The 18,892-nt window shown below is 37.9% G+C and overlaps 4 protein-coding genes and 1 pseudogene across 6 annotated transcripts; all 5 read right to left on the bottom strand.

The window, feature by feature from the left end:
• Positions 1 to 19: 19 nt before the first annotated feature.
• LOC133836559 (neprilysin-2-like) lies at positions 20 to 2,768 on the bottom strand. Of its 2 annotated transcripts, XM_062267130.1 has the most exons (8): positions 2,613 to 2,765; positions 2,140 to 2,543; positions 1,874 to 2,085; positions 1,645 to 1,821; positions 1,210 to 1,586; positions 751 to 1,152; positions 422 to 680; positions 20 to 358 (listed from the first exon to the last, which is right to left on the bottom strand). In XM_062267130.1, the coding sequence occupies exons 1-8, from the start codon at positions 2,648 to 2,650 to the stop codon at positions 20 to 22; spliced, it is 2,208 nt and encodes a 735-aa protein (XP_062123114.1). In that variant the 5' UTR covers positions 2,651 to 2,765. The 2 variants fall into 2 exon arrangements, with proteins under 2 accessions (XP_062123114.1, XP_062123113.1); XM_062267129.1 differs by lacking the exon at positions 20 to 358 and having other exon boundaries at positions 580 to 672; positions 742 to 1,152; positions 2,613 to 2,768.
• A 1,202-nt stretch (positions 2,769 to 3,970) lies between these two features.
• On the bottom strand, positions 3,971 to 6,957 carry LOC133836556 (neprilysin-2-like; annotated as a pseudogene).
• Positions 6,958 to 7,127: 170 nt separating this feature from the next.
• LOC133836558 (neprilysin-2-like) lies at positions 7,128 to 10,050 on the bottom strand. Its single transcript, XM_062267127.1, is given in 9 exon segments — positions 7,128 to 7,655; positions 7,719 to 7,969; positions 8,035 to 8,444; positions 8,506 to 8,882; positions 8,941 to 9,117; positions 9,170 to 9,381; positions 9,436 to 9,501; positions 9,504 to 9,838; positions 9,908 to 10,050. Coding segments are annotated over 9 exon segments (2,205 nt in total). The 5' UTR covers positions 9,946 to 10,050; the 3' UTR covers positions 7,128 to 7,316.
• Positions 10,051 to 11,190: 1,140 nt separating this feature from the next.
• Positions 11,191 to 14,001, bottom strand: LOC133836557 (neprilysin-2-like). The gene is given in 10 exon segments (XM_062267126.1): positions 11,191 to 11,378; positions 11,380 to 11,577; positions 11,644 to 11,894; positions 11,962 to 12,081; positions 12,084 to 12,370; positions 12,428 to 12,804; positions 12,871 to 13,047; positions 13,100 to 13,311; positions 13,366 to 13,769; positions 13,839 to 14,001. Coding segments are annotated over 10 exon segments (2,205 nt in total). The 5' UTR covers positions 13,877 to 14,001; the 3' UTR covers positions 11,191 to 11,237.
• A 1,099-nt stretch (positions 14,002 to 15,100) lies between these two features.
• On the bottom strand, positions 15,101 to 17,930 carry LOC133836555 (neprilysin-2-like). 2 transcript variants are annotated; one of them, XM_062267125.1, is made up of 7 exons: positions 17,769 to 17,930; positions 17,292 to 17,695; positions 16,798 to 17,237; positions 16,357 to 16,733; positions 15,890 to 16,299; positions 15,573 to 15,823; positions 15,101 to 15,506 (listed from the first exon to the last, which is right to left on the bottom strand). In XM_062267125.1, exons 1-7 carry the CDS (start codon positions 17,804 to 17,806, stop codon positions 15,168 to 15,170), a joined length of 2,259 nt encoding a protein of 752 aa, XP_062123109.1. In that variant the 5' UTR covers positions 17,807 to 17,930; the 3' UTR covers positions 15,101 to 15,167. The 2 variants fall into 2 exon arrangements, 1 of the variants encoding a protein (XP_062123109.1); XR_009893747.1 differs by lacking the exons at positions 15,101 to 15,506; positions 15,573 to 15,823 and having other exon boundaries at positions 16,220 to 16,299; positions 16,357 to 16,467; positions 16,544 to 16,733; positions 17,769 to 17,929.
• Positions 17,931 to 18,892: the final 962 nt, after the last annotated feature.

Consider the following 18,892-nt stretch of genomic DNA (forward strand, 5'->3'; position numbering starts at 1 on the left):
TAAACCAAATATTTAGAGACTACCACACTTCACATTTATGCACGGGATTCATTGGTGAGTCTTCTGGGCATTGGAAGTCTTTGGAAAATTCCTTTGAATTACTAAGCGGTCCCAATACGCGAAACTCCGATGGCGAATGCCCGTCTATTGTAATCACATAATCTAAGTATTCCTTACGAACCTTAGTGCACCAGGTTTGAGCAACCGAAATCCAAAACATTTGCTGTGGTGTATAGTCTAGCCCAAGGAGCCTTTGTTCTGCTCCGTGCTTTTCCACCCAATGTTGGTAAGCTTTATAGGCCATCTTGATACCAACATTATCAGCAATATTCTCGCTCTGCGTATTGATGCCGTTTAACTAAAAAGACACATAATAAAATGTTAGAGCATGCTGGTGCATCAGTTATTTTAGTTGCGATACTTTTAATCCTGTTTTTGGTTCCGTATAGTTGCCATACTGTTCAGTGATGCATTGAGCCTTCTGCAGATATGCCTTCTTTGTGTCCGATTGCCACCAATCCCGCATGTTGCCCTCTTCATCAAACTGTCGACCCTCAACGTCGAATCCATGAGAGACTTCATGACCAATGAAATAGCCAATTGCACCGAAATTCATGTAATTTGGGCGATTGGCATTGTAGAAATCACCCTGTAAAATGCCAGCTGGAAAATCTATAAAGCAGAAAGATTTTCAGTTATATATTTGTCCAACATATATATAAAATCATTTCTAGTATTTACGTATGCTGTTTCCCCTCGGCTGAATAGGATGCATCCACATCTGTTGTCTTGGCATGATCAGCCAAATCGGTTTTGTTGACGGGCAATCGTAGTTTGTTGAAGATGTAGTTCGTTTGAAATTTGTTAAAGGCTAAATAAGATTTAAAATAATTATTAGGATCGATTTCAAGTTTCTCGTAGTATTTGGTGAGCTTTTCGTTGTCGAGTAACTCATCGGGATAGCCAATGTAGGTGGCCATTTTGTGCAGTTTATTCTTGGCCTCCAGTCTCGTCTTGTCGTCCATCCAGTTGACTTTATCAAGGATTTCGTTGAATACGTTGCGTATGTTAATAACCATTTCCAGGACACTGGACTTCGAGTTCTCATCGAAATGCTTGGGAACGTACATCGATGCAACGGATATGTCAAGGCTGATTTAAGAATAAATTAGTTACTTTTAACAATCTTCTACTATTGCAAATGCTAACCTCTCGCTGACCATATCGACGCACTCCTTCCAGCGCGCCTTCGATTCTTGATGCCCATCAACTGTCATATAATATTTTTCTTCTCGAGAATGAAACTCTTCGCTAAGATAGCTTAGGGAGAACTCATGAATGCGCCACATTAAATAGTTGGCAATCACACGCTTTGGCGTTTTAGCTAGCAATTTACCCAACTGATCAAAGAATGGCTTCTCAATTATGTTTATAATTTCATCAACCTGAACACTGAGACCCTCTGGTAACAAGGCGTTCATGTAGTCCACCCAATCAACGTAAGGATATTCGGCATTCAGTTGCTGAGGAGTGCGGAGATTATAAAGCTCGGAGTAATTGTGACGCTTCTCGATGGGCCAGGATATCTAAGAATAGATAATTATAGTCAACTTGGCTTAAAGCATACAAATTTATAAATTTTACATTAGCTAGCGCTATTTCGAATTCGAGCGATCGCAACAACTGCTTCTTGGCTTCGTCCTTCTTGGCACCAAAGAGGACAGCAATATCCACCATGTAGTCGTAATAGGCGCTCACTAGAGTCTCATTGACACCTTTAACTAGATATTCCCGACTCAAAAACGAGTCCGATACATCCAACTAAAGAACAGAAAACAATGAGATTTAGTTGCAACTTAATTGCATTACTTACAGTCATCATACGTTTAGTGGTGTTCTGCAGATCAACGTCAATAGAGAACTTAATGATGTAGTCCATTCTGAAGCCGCCTCTGTGAAACTTTTTTATTTGATCCTGCCAAGTCCACTTATCCTCGTCCCACTTGTCGCCCACGATCAAAGGCCAACCACCCATGGAATTCGCAATTGTAGTAATGGGTATGGAGCCCAGTGATTCAATCCGAGCTGATGATGGGATACAAATGTTATGTCTGAGTGCAGTAAATAAATTATACTCACTTGTATTCATGCAAGCTTTGTAGAGCATGTTCGGTTGACGAAAGTGCTTAGGAGCACCCTCAGGTGGTTCAGCAGTGATAATATCCTTCAGTTGCTTCTGAACTTTCTCGACAATATCGGTGAACGTGTCAATATAAGTCTTGTCTTTAGGTATGATACTCTTGTCAACGTAAGTGCCGCAGGTAAACTCATAGAAGTTATCACAGGGATTAATCTGTGGGTTGATCTTGCTGAGCACCACAGAAGCAGTATCTCTGCATTCATTGGTGTTGCAAACGCTGTGCTCATTGTGTGTAGGAAAGATCCAATAGCCCAAACCCACTGCGATGAATACGAATATAACAATAGCTCCTATAAATAGGGCTTTCAACAACTTTGAACGATGTCGAGGCGGATCGACATTGCTGAAACAATACATAATTAAGTAAGAACACTACTATGAATGTGAGTATTATTCTCATTCGCATTCTTACGTCGCCTCGTTATCAGTGTCAAACTTAAGTGATGTCATTACTGATGTGTTATAAATGATGCAACCGATATATTAAATTTGAATTCTTTACTTCACTGCAATTTAAAATACAAGTCAGAATAGTCACCAACACGACATGTCGGCATAGACAGTTGAATACCTACTGAATGTACCAAGCAAAGTCAATATATGACAAGTAAGAAAGATACAGTCGAGTGTACTCGACTGTGAGATACCCGCTACCCATTTTGAATAAAAGCCAAATATTTCGGTAATATTCTCAAAATATACAAAAATAATATACCACAAAAAAACTAAAATAAATATTCCAAAATGATATATTTGGTATATTCATTCAAGATATACTGTAGAGCGCAAAATATACCAGATTGTCAGCCAAACCAACTAAGACCCCTAGTAAGTAAGCGTTTTGCCCAAACAAAAGTATTTTTTTAATAACTTCGAAAATTTTTTTCTGATCAATCAAACCAGGAATCACCATGACTTTAGGTATTATTGTATATACCAAAATTCCCGACTCTTGCTTTAAAACATACTATTTTAAACGTACTATTTAGTTTCGGTAGGTTATTACTCGTCTCAGAGTCCGCTTGTTAATTGTGCTGTAGTATACAATTAATTGTGCTGTAGCATACAATTAACAAGTAAGAAAGCTACAGTTGAGTGAGCTCGACTGCGAGATACCCGCTATTTATTTTGAATAGAAGCAAAATATTGCGATATTATTCTCAAAATATACGAAAATACTACAAAAATACTAAAACTATATCAAATTATATATTTGGTATATCGATGTAATGCCACATTCAAAATATACCACAGACGGCACAATATACCAGATTGTCAGCCAAAGCAACTAAGACCGCTAGTAAGTAAGCGTTTTTGCCCATACAAAAGTGTTTCTTTAAAAACTTCCACAATTTTTATCTGATCGCATCAAAATTTTCAGGAATCACAATTCACAGCTTTAAAATTACACTTCTCGGGGGGGGGGAAGTGGGCATGGCAAAAAGTTTTGACAAACTTGATCTACGTGCAAACATCATAAATGCTGTCGAAAAAAATTATAGCTCTATCTCTTATAGTCTTTGAGATCTAGGTGTTCATACGGACAGACAGCCAGACGGACAGGCAGTCATGGCTCGATCGTCTCGGCTGTTGACGCTGATCAAGAATATATATGACTTATAGGGTCGAAGATGCCTCCTTATGCCTGGCACAAAGCTATAATACCCTTCGTCCCTATGGGTAGCGGATATGTGCAAAGTATGTGCAAAGTATGCACACTAATAACAACATGAATTTCATTATGACAATAATAACTGCATCTCTTTAATAAAAAAATTAATAAAATATATTTTTTATAAAATAAAATCTACCAAACTTCACATTTATGCACGGGATTCATTGGTGAGCCTTCTGGGCATTGGAAATCTTTGGAAAATTCTATTGAATTTCTCAGCGGTCCCAATACGCGAAACTCCGATGGTGAATGCTCGTTTGTTGTAATCAATAAATCTAAAAATTCCTTACGATACTTAGTGCACCAGGTTTGCCCAACCGAAATCCAAAACATTTGCTGTGGTGTATAGTCCAGACCAGGCAGCCTTTGTTCTGCACCGTGCTTTTCCACCCATCGATGGTAAGCTCTATAGGCCATCTTGATACCAACATTATCAGCAATGTTCTCGCTCTGCGTATTGATACCGTTCAACTGAAGAGACACATAGTAAAATGTTAATTCATACTCATGTATGAGGTATTTTAATTGAGATACTTTTAATCCTGTTTTTGGTTCCGTATAGTTGCCATACTGTTCAATGATGCATTTGGCCTTCTGCAGATATGCCTTCTTTGTGTTCGGTTGCCACCAATCCCGCATATTGCCCTCTTCATCAATCTGTCGACCATCAACATCGAATCCATGAATGACTTCATGACCAATGAAATAGCCAATTGCACCGAAATTAATGTACTTTGGGCGATTGGCATTGTAGAAATCACCCTGTAAAATGCCAGCTGGAAACTCTAAAAAGCAGAAAGATTTTTAGTTATATATATAAAGAATCATTTCTAGTATTTACGTATGTTGTTCCCGTCGAGTGAATAGAATGCATTCACGGTTGTTGACTGGGCATATTCAACCCAATCGGTTTTGTTGACGGGCAATCGCAGTTTGTTGAAGATGTAGTTCGTGTTAAATATGTTTAAGGCTAAATTGGATTTTAAATAATTATTAGGATCGATTTTAAGTTTCTCGTAGTATTTGGTGAGCTTTTCGTTGTCGAGTAACTCATCGGGATAGCCAATGTAGGTGGCCATTTTGGTGCAGTTTATTCTTGGCCTCCAGTCTCGTCTTGTCGTCCATCCAGTTGACTTTATCAAGGATTTCGTTGAATACGTTCCGTATGTTAGTAACCATTTCCAGGACACTGGACTTCGAGTTCACATCGAAATGCTTGGGAACGTACATCGATGCAACGGATATGTCAAGGCTGATTTAAGAATAAATTAGTTACTTTTAACTATCTTCTACTATTGCAAATGCTAACCTCTCGCTGACCATATCGACGCACTCCTTCCAGCGCGCCTTCGATTCTTGATGCCCATCAACTGTCATATAATATTTTTCTTCTCGAGAATGAAACTCTTCGCTAAGATAGCTTAGGGAAAACTCATGAATGCGCCACATTAAATAGTTGGCAATCACACGCTTTGGCGTTTTAGCTAGCAATTTACCCAACTGATCAAAGAATGGCGGCTCAATTAAGTTTATAATTTCATCAACCTGAACACTGAGACCCTCTGGTAACAGGGCGTTCATATAGTCCACCCAATCAACGTAGGGATATTCGGCCTTCAGTTGCTGAGGAGTGCGGAGATTATAAAGTTCGGAGAGATTGCGACGCTTCTCGATGGGCCAGGATATCTAAGAATATATAATTATAGTCAACTAGGTTTAAAACATACAATTTTAAAAGTCTTACATTGGCCAGCGCTATTTCGAATTCGAGTGATTGCAACAACTGCTTCTTGGCTTCATCCTTCTTGGCACCAAAGAGGACAGCAATATCCACCATGTAGTCGTAATAGGCGCTTACTAGAGTCTCATTGAAACCTTTAACTAGATATTCCCGACTCAAAAACGAGTCCGATACATCCAACTAAAGAACAGAAAACAATAAAATTTAGTTGCAACTTAATTGCATCATACGTTTAGTGGTGTTCTGCAGATCAACGTCAATAGAGAACTTAATGATGTAGTCCATTCTGAAGCCGCCTCTGTGAAACTTTTTTATTTGATCCTGCCAAGTCCACTTATCCTCGTCCCACTTGTCGCCCACGATCAAAGGCCAACCACCCATGGAATTCGCAATTGTAGTAATGGGTATGGAGCCCAGTGATTCAATCCGAGCTGATGATGAGATACAAATGTTAAATGTTGTAAATAAATTATACTCACTTGTATTCATGCAAGCTTTGTAGAGCATGTTCGGTTGACGAAAGTGCTTAGGAGCGCTCTTAGGGGGTTCGGCTGTTATAATATCCTTCAGTTGCTTCTGAACTTTCTCGACAATATCGGTGAACGTGTCAATATTAGTCTTGTCTTCGGGTATGATCATGTTGTCGACGTAGGTGCCGCAGGTAAACTCATAGAAGTTATCACAGGGATTAATCTGTGGGTTGATCTTGCTGAGTACCACAGAAGCTGTGTCTCTGCACTCCTTGGTAATGCAAACGCTGGGCTCATTGAGTGTAGGAAAGATCCAACAGCCAAAACCCACTGCGACTAATACGAATACAATAATAGCTCCTATAAATAGGGGTTTCAACAACTTTGAACGAAGTCGAGGCGGACCGGCATTGCTGAAACAAAACATAATTAAGTAAGAACACTACTATGAATGGGAGTGTTATGCCTCATTCTTACCTCTCGTCGTTATCAATATCAAACTTAAGTGAAGTCATTACCCCTATGTTAGGAATGTTGCAATCGATTTATTAAATTTAAATTCTTTTCTTCACTGTAATTTAAAATATAAAAGTTGATGAATATTATTTCGATCTATGATACACTAATTACTAACAATAAAGAATATTTTTAGAAATCGATAAAATACATACATATGTATATACATACTTTAAAAGATGAACTACTTCTAAATGTTTATAAATATATTTATATCAACAATTCACAATAGTCAACAACACGACGTTTCAGCATAGACACGTGAATACCTACTGAATGTACCAACCAAACACAAATGTCATTTGATGATCAACCTAATATATAATAATAAATATATAATAAGGTAGTGATTTTCGAGAGCGCATATATGTGGCTTAGTCCGTCTGTATGTGGTGCTGCTCTTATACTTAACTCTTATACTTAACATATACATATGTATGTATATGTAATACATAAGATATTCAAATCTATTTAATACTGAGTGAGCAACAAATAACAGGCAAATTGTTTCTTTCCTTGAATATATCGAACATTTTTCTTTTTCGTTCTTAAACGGCAATTTTGCCACAGATTTTGCATATGATTGCATCGTATTGACCGGAAAGTATGCTACACACCAACAACATGAATTTCATTTTGACAATAATAGCTGCATCTCTTTAATAACAAAGTGAATTAAATACATTTTTTATGCAAACACTTATATTATAAAATCTACCATACTTCACATTTATGCACGGGATTCATTGGTGAGCCTTCTGGGCATTGGAAGTCTTTGGAAAATTCCTTTGAATTACTCAGCGGTCCCAATACGCGAAACTCCGATGGCGAATGCACGTCTGTTGTAATCACAAATTCTAAATATTCCTTACGATTCTTAGTGCAACAGGTTTGACCAACCGAAATCCAAAACATTTGCTGTGGTGTATAGTCTAGACCAGGAAGCCTTTGTTCTTCCCCGTACTTTTCCACCCAACGTTTGTAAGCTCTATACGCCATCTTGATAGCAACATTATCAGCAATATTCTCACTCTGCGTCTTGATGCCGTTTAACTGGAAAGATACATAATAAAATGTAAGAACACGCAGGTGTATCAGTTATTTTAGTTGCAATACTTTTAATCCTGTTTTTGGTTCCGTATAGTTGCCATACTGTTCAGTGATGCATTGGGCCTTCTGCAGATATGCTTTCTTTGTGTTCGGTTGCCACCAATCCCGCATGTTGCCCTCTTCATCAAACTGTCGACCATCAACATCGAATCCATGAGAGATTTCATGTCCAATGAAATAGCCAATTGCACCGAAATTCATGTAATTTGGGCGATTGGCATTGTAGAAATCACCCTGTAAAATGACAGCTGGAAAATCTAAAAAGCAGATTTTTAGTTATATATTTGTCCTACATATATGTAAAATCATTTCTAGTATTTACGTATGCTGTTTCCGTCCGGTGAATAAGATGCATTCACTTCTGTTGAATGGGCATCATCAGCCAAGTCGGTTTTGTTGACGGGCAATCGCAGTTTGTTGAAGATGCAGTTCGTTTGAAATATGTTAAAGGCTAAATAGGATTTTAAATAATTATTAGGATCGATTTCAAGTTTCTCGTAGTATTTGGTGAGCTTTTCGTTGTCGAGTAACTCATCGAGATAGCCAATGTAGGTCGCCATTTTGTGCAGTTTATTTTTGGCCTCCAGTCTCGTCTTGTCGTCCATCCAGTTGACTTCATCAAGAATTTCGTTGAATACGTTGCGTATGTTAGTAACCATTTCCAGGACACTGGATTTCGAGTTCACTTCGAAATGCTTGGTAACGTACATCGATGCAACGGATATGCCAAGGCTGATTTAAAAATGAATTATTTACTATGTATTAACAATCTTCTACTATTGCAAATGCTAACCTCTCGCTGACTATATCGACGCATTCCTTCCAGCGTGCCTTCGGCTCCTGATGCCCATCAACTGTCATATAATATTTTTCTTTCCGATTATGAAACTTTTCGCTAAGATAGCTTAGGGAGAACTCATGAATACGCCACATTAAATAGTTGGCAATCACACGCTTTGGCGTTTTAGCTAGCAATTTACCCAACTGATCAAAGAATGGCGGCTCAATTAAGTTTATAATTTCATCAACCTGAACACTGAGACCCTCTGGTAACAGGGCGTTCATATAGTCCACCCAATCAACGTAGGGATATTCGGCCTTCAGTTGCTGAGGACTGCGGAGATTATAAAGCTCGGAGTAATTGTGACGCTTCTCGATGGGCCAGGATATCTAAGAATAGATAATTATAGTCAACTAGGCTTAAGGCATACAAATTTATAAATCTTACATTAGCTAGCGCTATTTCAAATTCGAGCGATCGCAGCAACTGCTTCTTGGCTTCGTCCTTCTTGGCACCAAAGAGGACAGCAATATCCACCATGTAGTCGTAATAGGCGCTTACTAAAGTCTCATTGAAACCTTTAACTAGATATTCCCGACTCAAAAATGAGTCCGATACATCCAACTAAAGAACAGAAAACAATGAGATTTAGTTGGAACTTAATTGCAATACTTACAGACATCATACGTTTAGTGGTGTTCTGCAGATCGACGTCAATAGAGAACTTAATGATGTAGTCCATTCTGAAGCCGCCTCTGTGAAACTTTTTTATTTGATCCTGCCAAGTCCAATTGTCCTCGTCCCATTTGTCGCCCACGATCAGTGGCCAACCACCCATGGAATTCGCAATTGTAGTAATGGGTATGGAGCCCAGTGATTCAATCCGAGCTGATGATGGGATACAAATGTTATGTGTGAGTGCAGTAAATAAATTATACTCACTTGTATTCATGCAAGCTTTGTAGAGCATGTTCGGTTGACGAAAGTGCTTAGGAGCGCTCTTAGGGGTTCGGCTGTTATAATATCCTTCAGTTGCTTCTGAACTTTCTCGACAATATCGGTGAACGTGTCAATATTAGTCTTGTCTTCGGGTATGATCATGTTGTCGACGTAGGTGCCGCAGGTAAACTCATAGAAGTTATCACAGGGATTAATCTGTGGGTTGATCTTGCTGAGTACCACAGAAGCTGTGTCTCTGCATTCCTTGGTAATGCAAACGCTGTGTTCATTGTGTGTAGGAAAGATCCAATAGCCCAAACCCACTGCGACTAATACGAATACAATAATAACTCCTATAAATAGAGTTTTCAACAACTTTGAACGATGTCGAGGCGGACCGGCATTGCTGAAACAAAACATAATTAAGTAAGAACACTACTATGAATGTGAGTATTATTCTCATTCGCTTTCTTACGTCGCGTCGTTATCAGTGTCAAACTTAAGTGATGTCATTACTGATGTGTTATAAATGATGCAACCGATATATTAAATTTGAATTCTTTACTTCACTGCAATTTAAAATACAATTCAGAATAGTCACCAACACGACATGTCGGCAGTTGAATACCTACTGAATGTATCAACCAAACCCAATATATGTATGAGAAGTAAGAAAGATACAGTCGAGTGTGCACGACTGTGAGATACCCGCTACCCATTTTGAATAAAAGCCAAATATTTCGGTAATATTCTTAAAATATACAAAAATAATATACCTCAAAAATACTAAAATAAATATTTCAAAATGATATATTTGGTATATTAATACATTCAAGATAGCCAATATACCAAATTGTCAGCAACTAAGACCCCCAGTAAGCGTTTTTGCCCATACAAAAGTATTTCTTTAATAACTTCGAAAATTTTTTCGTGATCGCAACCAAACCTGGAATCACCATGGACTTTAGGTATTATTGTATATACCAAAATTCCCGACTCTTGTTTTAAAATTACGCTTGTAGTAGGTGGAGCCAAATTGTAAACATACTATTTAGTTGATGCTTTCGGTATTATTATTATTATTACTCGTCTCAGAGTCGGTTTGTTAATTGTGCTGTAGCATACAATTAACAAGTAAGAAAGCTACAGTCGACTGTGAGATACCCGCTACCCATTTTGAATAAAAGCAAAATATTGCGGTATTATTCTCAAAATATACCGGAAATACTACAAAAATACTAAAACTATATCAAATTATATATTTGGTATATCGATATAGTACCGCATTCAAAATAAACCATAGATGACACAATATACCAGATTGTTAGCCAAAGCAACTAAGACCCCTAGTAAGTAAGCGTTTTTACCCATAGAAAAGTGTTTCTTTAATAACTTTAATAACTTCCATAATTTTTATCTGATCGGAACAAAATTTTCAGGAATCACAACTAACAGCGTTAAAATTAGACTTTGCGGGGGCAAATCTACGTTCAAACATCATAAATGCTGGCGAAAAAAATTATAGCTCTATCTCTTATAGTCTTTGAGATCTAGGTGCTCATACGGCCAAACGGACAGACAGACATGGCTCGATCGTCTCGGCTGTTGACGATGATGAAGAATATATATAACTTATAGGGTCGAAGATGCCTCCTTATGCCTGGCACAAAGTTATAACACCCTTCTACCCTATGGGTAGCGGGTATGTGCAAAGTATGCTACACACTAATAACAACATGAATTTCATTATGATGCATCTCTTTAATAAAAAAAATGAATAAAATATATCTTTTATAGAATAAAATCTACCACACTTCACATTTATGCACGGGATTCATTGGTGAGCCTTCTGGGCATTGGAAGTCTTTGGAAAATTCCTTTGAATTACTCAGCGGTCCCAATACGCGAAACTCCGATGGTGAGTGCCCGTCTGTTGTAATCAAAAAAATCTAAATATTCCTTACGATACTTAGTGCAACAGGTTTGACCAACCGAAATCCAAAACATTTGCTGTGGTGTATAGTCTAGACCAGGAAGCCTTTGTTCTTCCCCGTGCTTTTCCACCCAACGTTGGTAAGCTCTATAGGCCATCTTGATACCAACATTATCAGCAATATTCTCGCTCTGCGTATTGATGCCGTTTAACTGGAAAGACATCACATCATAAAATGTTAGAACACGCTGGTGTATGAGGTATTCTAGTTGCGATACTTTTAATCCTGTTTTTGGTTCCGTGTAGTTGCCATACTGTTCAATGATACATTGAGCCTTCTGCAGATACGCCTTCTGTGTATCTGGTTGCCACCAATCCCGCATGTTGCCCTCTTCATCAAACTGTCGACCATCAACATCGAATCCATGAGAGATTTCATGTCCAATGATATAGCCAATTGCACCGAAATTCATGTAATTTGGGCGATTGGCATTGTAGTAATCACCCTGTAAAATGCCAGCTGGAATATCTAAAAAGCAGAAAGAGTTATATATTTGTCCTACATATGTATATATAAAATCACTTCGAGTATTTACAAATGCTGTTTCCTTCGGCTGAATAGGATGCACCCACATCTGTTGTCTTGGCATGATCAGCCAAATTGGTTTCGTTGACGGGCAATCGCAGTTTGTTGAAGATGTAGTTCGTTTGAAATTTTTAAAGGCTAAATAAGATTTAAAATAATTATTAGGATCGATTTCAAGTTTCTCGTAGTATTTGGTGAGCTTTTCGTTGTCGAGTAACTCATCGAGGTAGCCAATGTAGGTGGCCATTTTGTGCAGTTTATTCTTGGCCTCCAGTCTCGTCTTGTCGTCCATCCAGTTGACTTCATCAAGAATTTCGTTGAATACGTTGCGTATGTTAGTAACCATTTCCAGGACATTGGACTTCGAGTTTTCATTGAAATACTTGGAAACGTACATCGATGCAACGGATTTGCTAAGGCTGATTTAAGAATAAATTAGTTACTATTAACAATCTTCTACTGTTGCAAATGCTAACATTTGGCTGACTATATCGACGCATTCCTTCCAGCGCGCCGTCGGTTCCTGATGCCCATAAAGGATCATATAATATTTTTGACTACGAGTATGAAACTCTTCGCTAAGAAAGCTTAGGGAGAACTCATGAAGACGCCAAATTAAATAGTTGGCAATCACACGCTTTGGCGTTTTAGCTAGCAATTTACCCAATTGATCAAAGAATGGCGGCTCAATTAAGTTTATAATTTCATTATCCTGAACACTGAGTCCATCTGGCAGCAAGGCGTTCATGTAGTCCACCCAATCAACGTAGGGATATTCGGCCTTCAGTTGCTGAGGAGTGCGGAGATTATAAAGCTCGGAGTAATTGTGACGCTTCTCGATGGGCCAGGATATCTAAGAAAACAGTGAAGGATAATTATAGTCAACTAGGCTTAAAGCACACAAATTTATAAATCTTACATTAGCTAGCGCTATTTCGAATTCGAGTGATTGCAACAACTGCTTCTTGGCTTCGTCCTTCTTGGCACCAAAGAGGACAGCAATGTCCACCATGTAGTCGTAATAGGCGCTCACTAGAGTCTCATTGACACCTTTAACTAAATATTCCCGACTCAAAAACAAATCCGATACATCCAACTAAAGAACAGAAAACAATGAGATTTAATTGCAACTTAATTGCACTACTTACAGTCATCATGCGTTTAGTGGTGTTCTGCAGGTCAACTTTAATAGAGAACTTAATGATATAGTTCATGTTGAAACCGCCTCTGTGAAACTTTTTTATTTGATCCTGCCAAGTCCAATTATCCTCGTCCCACTTGTCGCCCACGATCAGAGGCCAACCACCCATGGAATTCGCAATTGTAGTAATGGGTATGGAGCCCAGCGATTCAATCCGAGCTGTTGATGGGATACAAATGTTATGTCTGAGTGCAGTAAATAAATTATACTCACTTGTATTCATGCAAGCTCTGTAGAGCATGTTCGGTTGACGAAAGTGCTTTGGAGCACCCTCAGGTGGTTCGGCTGTTATAATGTCCTTCAGTTGCTCCTGAACTTTGTCTTCAATTTCGGTAAACGTGTCAATATTAGTCTTGTCTTCGGGTATGATCTTGTTGTCGACATAGGTGCCGCAGGTAAACTCATAGAAGTTATCACAAGGATTAATCTGTGGATTGATCTTGCTGAGCACCACAGAAGCAGTATCTCTGCATTCATTGGTGTTGCAAACGCTGTGCTCATTATGTGTAGGAAAGATCCAATAGCCAAAACCCACTGCGATGAACACGAATATAACAATAGCTCCTATAAATAGGGTTTTCAACAACTTTGAACGACGTCGAAGCGGACCGGCATTGCTGAAACAATACATAATTAAGTAAGAACACTACTATGAATGTGAGTATTATTCTTATTCGCATTCTTACGTCGCGTCGTTATCAGTGTCAAACTTAAGTGATGTCATTACCGATGTATTCTAAATGTTGCAATCGATTTATTAAATTTAAATTATTTACTTCTCTGCAATTTTAAATACAAATCAGAATAGTCACCAACACGACGTATCGGCATAGACAGTTGAATACCTACTGAATGTATTAACCAAACCCAATATATGACAAGTAAGAAAGATACAGTCGCGTGTGCTCGACTGTGAGATACCCGCTACCCATTTTGAATAAAAGCCAAATATTTCGGTAATATTCTCCAAATATTCAAAAATAATAAACCACAAAAATACTAAAATAAATATTTCAAAATGATATATTTAGTATATTAATATGGTACTATATTCAAGATATTCTAAAGAACGCAAAATATACCAGATTATCAGCCAAAGCAACTAAAACCCCTAGTAAATAGGTGTTTTTGCATATACAAAAGTATTTCTTTAATAACTTCGCAATTTTTAACTGATCGCAACCAAACCAGGAATCACCATGACTATAGTTATTATTGTATTTACCAAAATTCACGACTCTAGTTTTAAAATAACGCTTGTAGTGGGTGGGGCAAAATTTGAAATATACTATTTGGTTGGTGCTTTCAGTAGGTTATTACTCGTCTCAGAGTCCGCTTGTTAAATGTGTTGTAACATACAATCAAAACGTTGAGGTATGTAAAATAATTTATTAGCCATAAAAACTAATGTGTTGTTTCTGTGTACCAACTAACAAAAGTATTTGTACTTTTTGTGAATTATAACCTTCAAGTTTAGGTAGGTTTAGAAAACGTAAAAGCTGAATATTATATAAAAACAAGCAAGAAAGTTACAGACGATTATGCTCGACTGTGAGCTACCCGCTACCTATTTTGAATAAAAGCAAAAAAGTGCTGTATGTGTGCTGCAAAAATATTTAAATATACTAAACATTAAACATTTGTATATTGCGCGCCAATAATTTGAAACAAACTTGATCTGCCTGCAAACATAACAAGTGATGTTGAAAAAAATGTATAGTATCTAAGATCTAGGTGTTAATACGGACAGAAGGACAGACAGACAGGCGTATGGACGGACGTGGCTAGATTGTCTCGGCTGACGCTGAGAATATATATATGTACTTTATAGGGTCGAAGATGCCTCCAAACAAACATTTCCAGCTGAAAAAGTTATAATACCCTTCTACCCTATGGGTAGCGGGTATGTTCAAAGTATGCTACACACTAATAACAACATGAATTTCATTATGACAATAATAACTGCATCTCTTTAATAAAAAAATTAATAAAATATATTTATTATAGAATAAAATCTACCACACTTCACATTTATGCACGGGATTCATTGGTGAGCCTTCTGGGCATTGGAAGTCTTTGGAAAATTCCTTTGAATTACTCAGCGGTCCCAATATGCGAAACTCCGATGGCGAGTGCTCGTCTGTTTTAATCCATAAATCTAAGTATTCCTTACGATACTTAGTGCACCAGGTGTGAGCAACCGAAATCCAAAACATTTGCTGTGGTGTATAGTCCAGACCAGGCAGCCTTTGTTCTTCCCCGTGCTTTTCCACCCAACGTTTGTAAGCTCTATACGCCATCTTGATACCAACATTATCAGCAATGTTCTCGCTCTGCGTATTGATGCCGTTTAACTGGAAAGACATCACATCATAAAATGTTAGAACACGCTGGTGTATCAGGTATTTTAGTTGCGATACTTTTAATCCTGTTTTTGGTTCTGTGTAGTTGCCATACTGTTCAATGATACATTGAGCCTTCTTCAGATACGCCTTCTGTGTATCTGGTTGCCACCAATCCCGCATGTTGCCCTCTTCATCAAACTGTCGACCATCAACATCGAATCCATGAGAGATTTCATGTCCAATGATATAGCCAATTGCACCGAAATTCATGTAATTTGGGCGATTGGCATTGTAGAAATCACCCTGCAAAATGCCAGCTGGAATATCTAAAAGCAGAAAGAGTTATATATTTGTCCTACATATGTATATATAAAATCACTTCTAGTATTTACAAATGCTGTTTCCTTCGGCTGAATAGGATGCATCCACTTCTGTTGTCTTGGCATGATTAGCCAAATTGGTTTTGTTGACGGGCAAACGCAGTCTGTTGAAGATGCAGTTCGTTTGAAATATGTTAAAGGCTAAATAAGATTTAAAATAATTATTAGGATCGATTTCAAGTTTCTCGTAGTATTTGTTGAGCTTTTCGTTGTCGAGTAACTCATCGGGATAGCCAATGTTTGTGGCCATTTTGTGCAGTTTATTCTTGGCCTCCAGTCTCGTCTTGTCATCCATCCAGTTGACTTCATCAAGAATTTCGTTGAATACGTTGCGTATGTTATTAACCATTTCCAGGACATTTGACTTCGAGTTCTCATCGAAATGCTTGGGAACGTACATCAATGCAACCGATTTACTAAGGCTGATTTAAGAATGAATTAGTTACTATTAACAATCTTCTACTATTGCAAATGCTAACATTTTGCTGACTATATAGACGCACTCCTTCCAGCGCGCCCTCTGTTCCTGATGACCAGCAAGGATCATTATATATTTTTGTTTACGAGTATGAAACTCTTCGCTAAGATAGCTTAGGGAGAACTCATGAATACGCCACATTAAATAGTTCGCAATCACACGGTTTGGCGTCCTAGCCAGCAATTTACCCAACTGATCAAAGAATGGCGGCTCAATTAAGTTTATAATTTCATCATCCTGAACACTGAGTCCCTCTGGTAACAAGGCATTCATGTAGTCCACCCAATCAACGTAAGGATATTCGGCCTGCAGTTGCTGAGGAGTACGAAGATTGTAAAGCTCGGAGTGATTGTGACGCTTCTCGATAGGCCAGGATATCTAAGAAAAAGTTAACGATATTACAGTCAACTAGGCTTAACACATACAAATCTATAAATCTTACATTAGCTAGTGCTATTTCGAATTCGAGTGATTGCAACAACTGCTTCTTGGCTTCGTCCTTCTTGGCACCAAAGAGGACAGCAATATCCACCATGTAGTCGTAATAGGCGCTCACTAGAGTCTCGTTGAAGCCTCTTACTAGATATTCCCGACTCAAAACAAATTCGATACATCCAACTAAAGAACATAAAACAATGAGATTTAGCTGCAACTTAATTGCACTACTTACAGTCATGATGCGTTTAGTGGTGTTCTGCAGGTCAACTTTAATAGAGAACTTAATGATATAGTTCATGTTGAAACCGCCTCTGTGAAACTTTTTTATTTGATCCTGCCAAGTCCAATTATCCTCGTCCCATTTGTCACCCACGATCAGTGGCCAACCACCCATGGAATTCGCAATTGTAGTAATGGGTATGGATCCCAACGATTCAATCCGAGCTGTTGATGGGATACAAATGTTATGTCTGAGTGCTATAAATAAATTATACTCACTCGTATTCATGCAAGCTTTGTAGAGCATGTTCGGTTGACGAAAGTGCTTAGGAGCGCTCTCAGGTGGTTCGGCTGTTATAATGTCCTTCAGTTGCTCATGAACTTTGTCCGCAATATCGGTCAACCTGTTAATATGGGTCTTGTCTTCGGGTATGATCATCTTGTCAACGTAGGTGCCGCATGAAAAATCATAGAAGTTATCACAGGGATTAATCTGTGGGTTGATCTTGCTGAGCACCACAGAAGCAGTATCTCTGCATTCATTGGTGTTGCAAACGCTGTGCTCATTGTGTGTAGGAAACATCCAATAGCCAAAACCCACTGCGACTAATACGAATACAATAATAGCTCCTATAAATGGGGTTTTCAACAATTTTGAACGACGTCGAGACGGACCGGAATTGCTGAAACACAACATAATTAAGTAAAAATAAACACTACTATTAATGAGAGTGTTATTCTCATTCGCATTCTTACGTCGCGTCGTTATCAGTGTCAAACTTAAGGGATGCCATTACCGCTGTGTTCTGAATGTTGCAATCGATTAATTAAATTTAAATTCTTTACTTCACTGCAATTTCAAATACAAATCATAATAGTCACCAACACGACTTGTCGGTATAGACAGTTGAATACCTACTGAATGTACCAACCAAAGTCAATATACGACAAGTATGAAAGATACAGTCGAGTGTGCTCGACTGTGAGATACCCGTTACTCATTTTGATTAAAAGCCAAATATTTCGGCAGTATTCTTAAAATATACAAAAATAATATACCCAAAAATACTAAAATAAATATTCCAAAATGGGTTATTTAGTGTATTGATATGGTACAACATTCAAGATATACTATAGAGTGCAAAATATACCAGATTTTCAGCCAAAGCAACTAAGACCCCTAGTAAGTAAGCGTTTTTGCCCCTAGAAAAGTTTTTCTTTAATAAGTTCGACAATTTTTACCTAATCGCAACCAAACCAGGAATCATCACGACTATAGTTATTATTGTATATACCAAAATTCGCGACTCTAGCTTTAAAATTACGCTTGTAGGTAGGTTATTACTTCGGTAGGTTATTACTCGTCTCAGAGTCCACTTGTTAAGTGTGTTGTAACATACAATTCAAAATTTGAGGTATGTCAAATAATTTATTAGCCCTAAAGCTAATGTGTTGTTTCTAACTAACAAATGTATTTGTACTTTTTGTGAATTATAACCTTCAAGTTTGGACAGGTTTAGAAAACGTAAAAACTGAATATTATAAAAAAAATAAGTAAGAAAGTTACAGTCGATTATGCTCGACTGGAAGATACCCGCTACCCATTTTGAATAAAAGCAAAAAAGTGCTGTATGTGTGCTGCAAAAAATATTTAAAATATACTAAACGTTATATTTGGTATACTGTGCGCCAATAATTTGAAACAAACTTGATCTGCAAGCAAACATAACAAGTGATGTTGAAAAAAATGTATAGTATCTAAGATCTAGGTGTTAATACGGACAGAAGGACAGACAGACGTGTGAACGGACATGGCTAGATTGTCTCGGCTGTTGACGCTGAGAATATATAAAGATGCTTCCATATGCCTGGTACAAACA

Source organism: Drosophila sulfurigaster, chromosome 2R (assembly GCF_023558435.1).
Source record: "Drosophila sulfurigaster albostrigata strain 15112-1811.04 chromosome 2R, ASM2355843v2, whole genome shotgun sequence".
Classification (NCBI taxonomy): Eukaryota; Metazoa; Arthropoda; class Insecta; order Diptera; family Drosophilidae; genus Drosophila; species Drosophila sulfurigaster.

Bases quoted from the DNA above. Each gene is read 5' to 3' on its own strand.
- LOC133836555 (XM_062267125.1), bottom strand. From the start codon at position 17,806: ATGGCATCCCTTAAGTTTGACACTGATAACGACGCGAC. The intron at 16,300-16,356 runs GTTAGCATTTGC...TTCTTAAATCAG, and splicing joins GTCTATATAGTCAGCAAAAT to CCTTAGTAAATCGGTTGCAT. The intron at 15,824-15,889 runs GTAAATACTAGA...TTCTGCTTTTAG, and splicing joins AGCCGAAGGAAACAGCATTT to ATATTCCAGCTGGCATTTTG.
- LOC133836559 (XM_062267130.1), bottom strand. From the start codon at position 2,650: ATGACATCACTTAAGTTTGACACTGATAACGAGGCGAC. The intron at 2,086-2,139 runs GTGAGTATAATT...TCCCATCATCAG, and splicing joins CAAAGCTTGCATGAATACAA to CTCGGATTGAATCACTGGGC. The intron at 359-421 runs GTATCGCAACTA...GTGTCTTTTTAG, and splicing joins AACCAAAAACAGGATTAAAA to TTAAACGGCATCAATACGCA.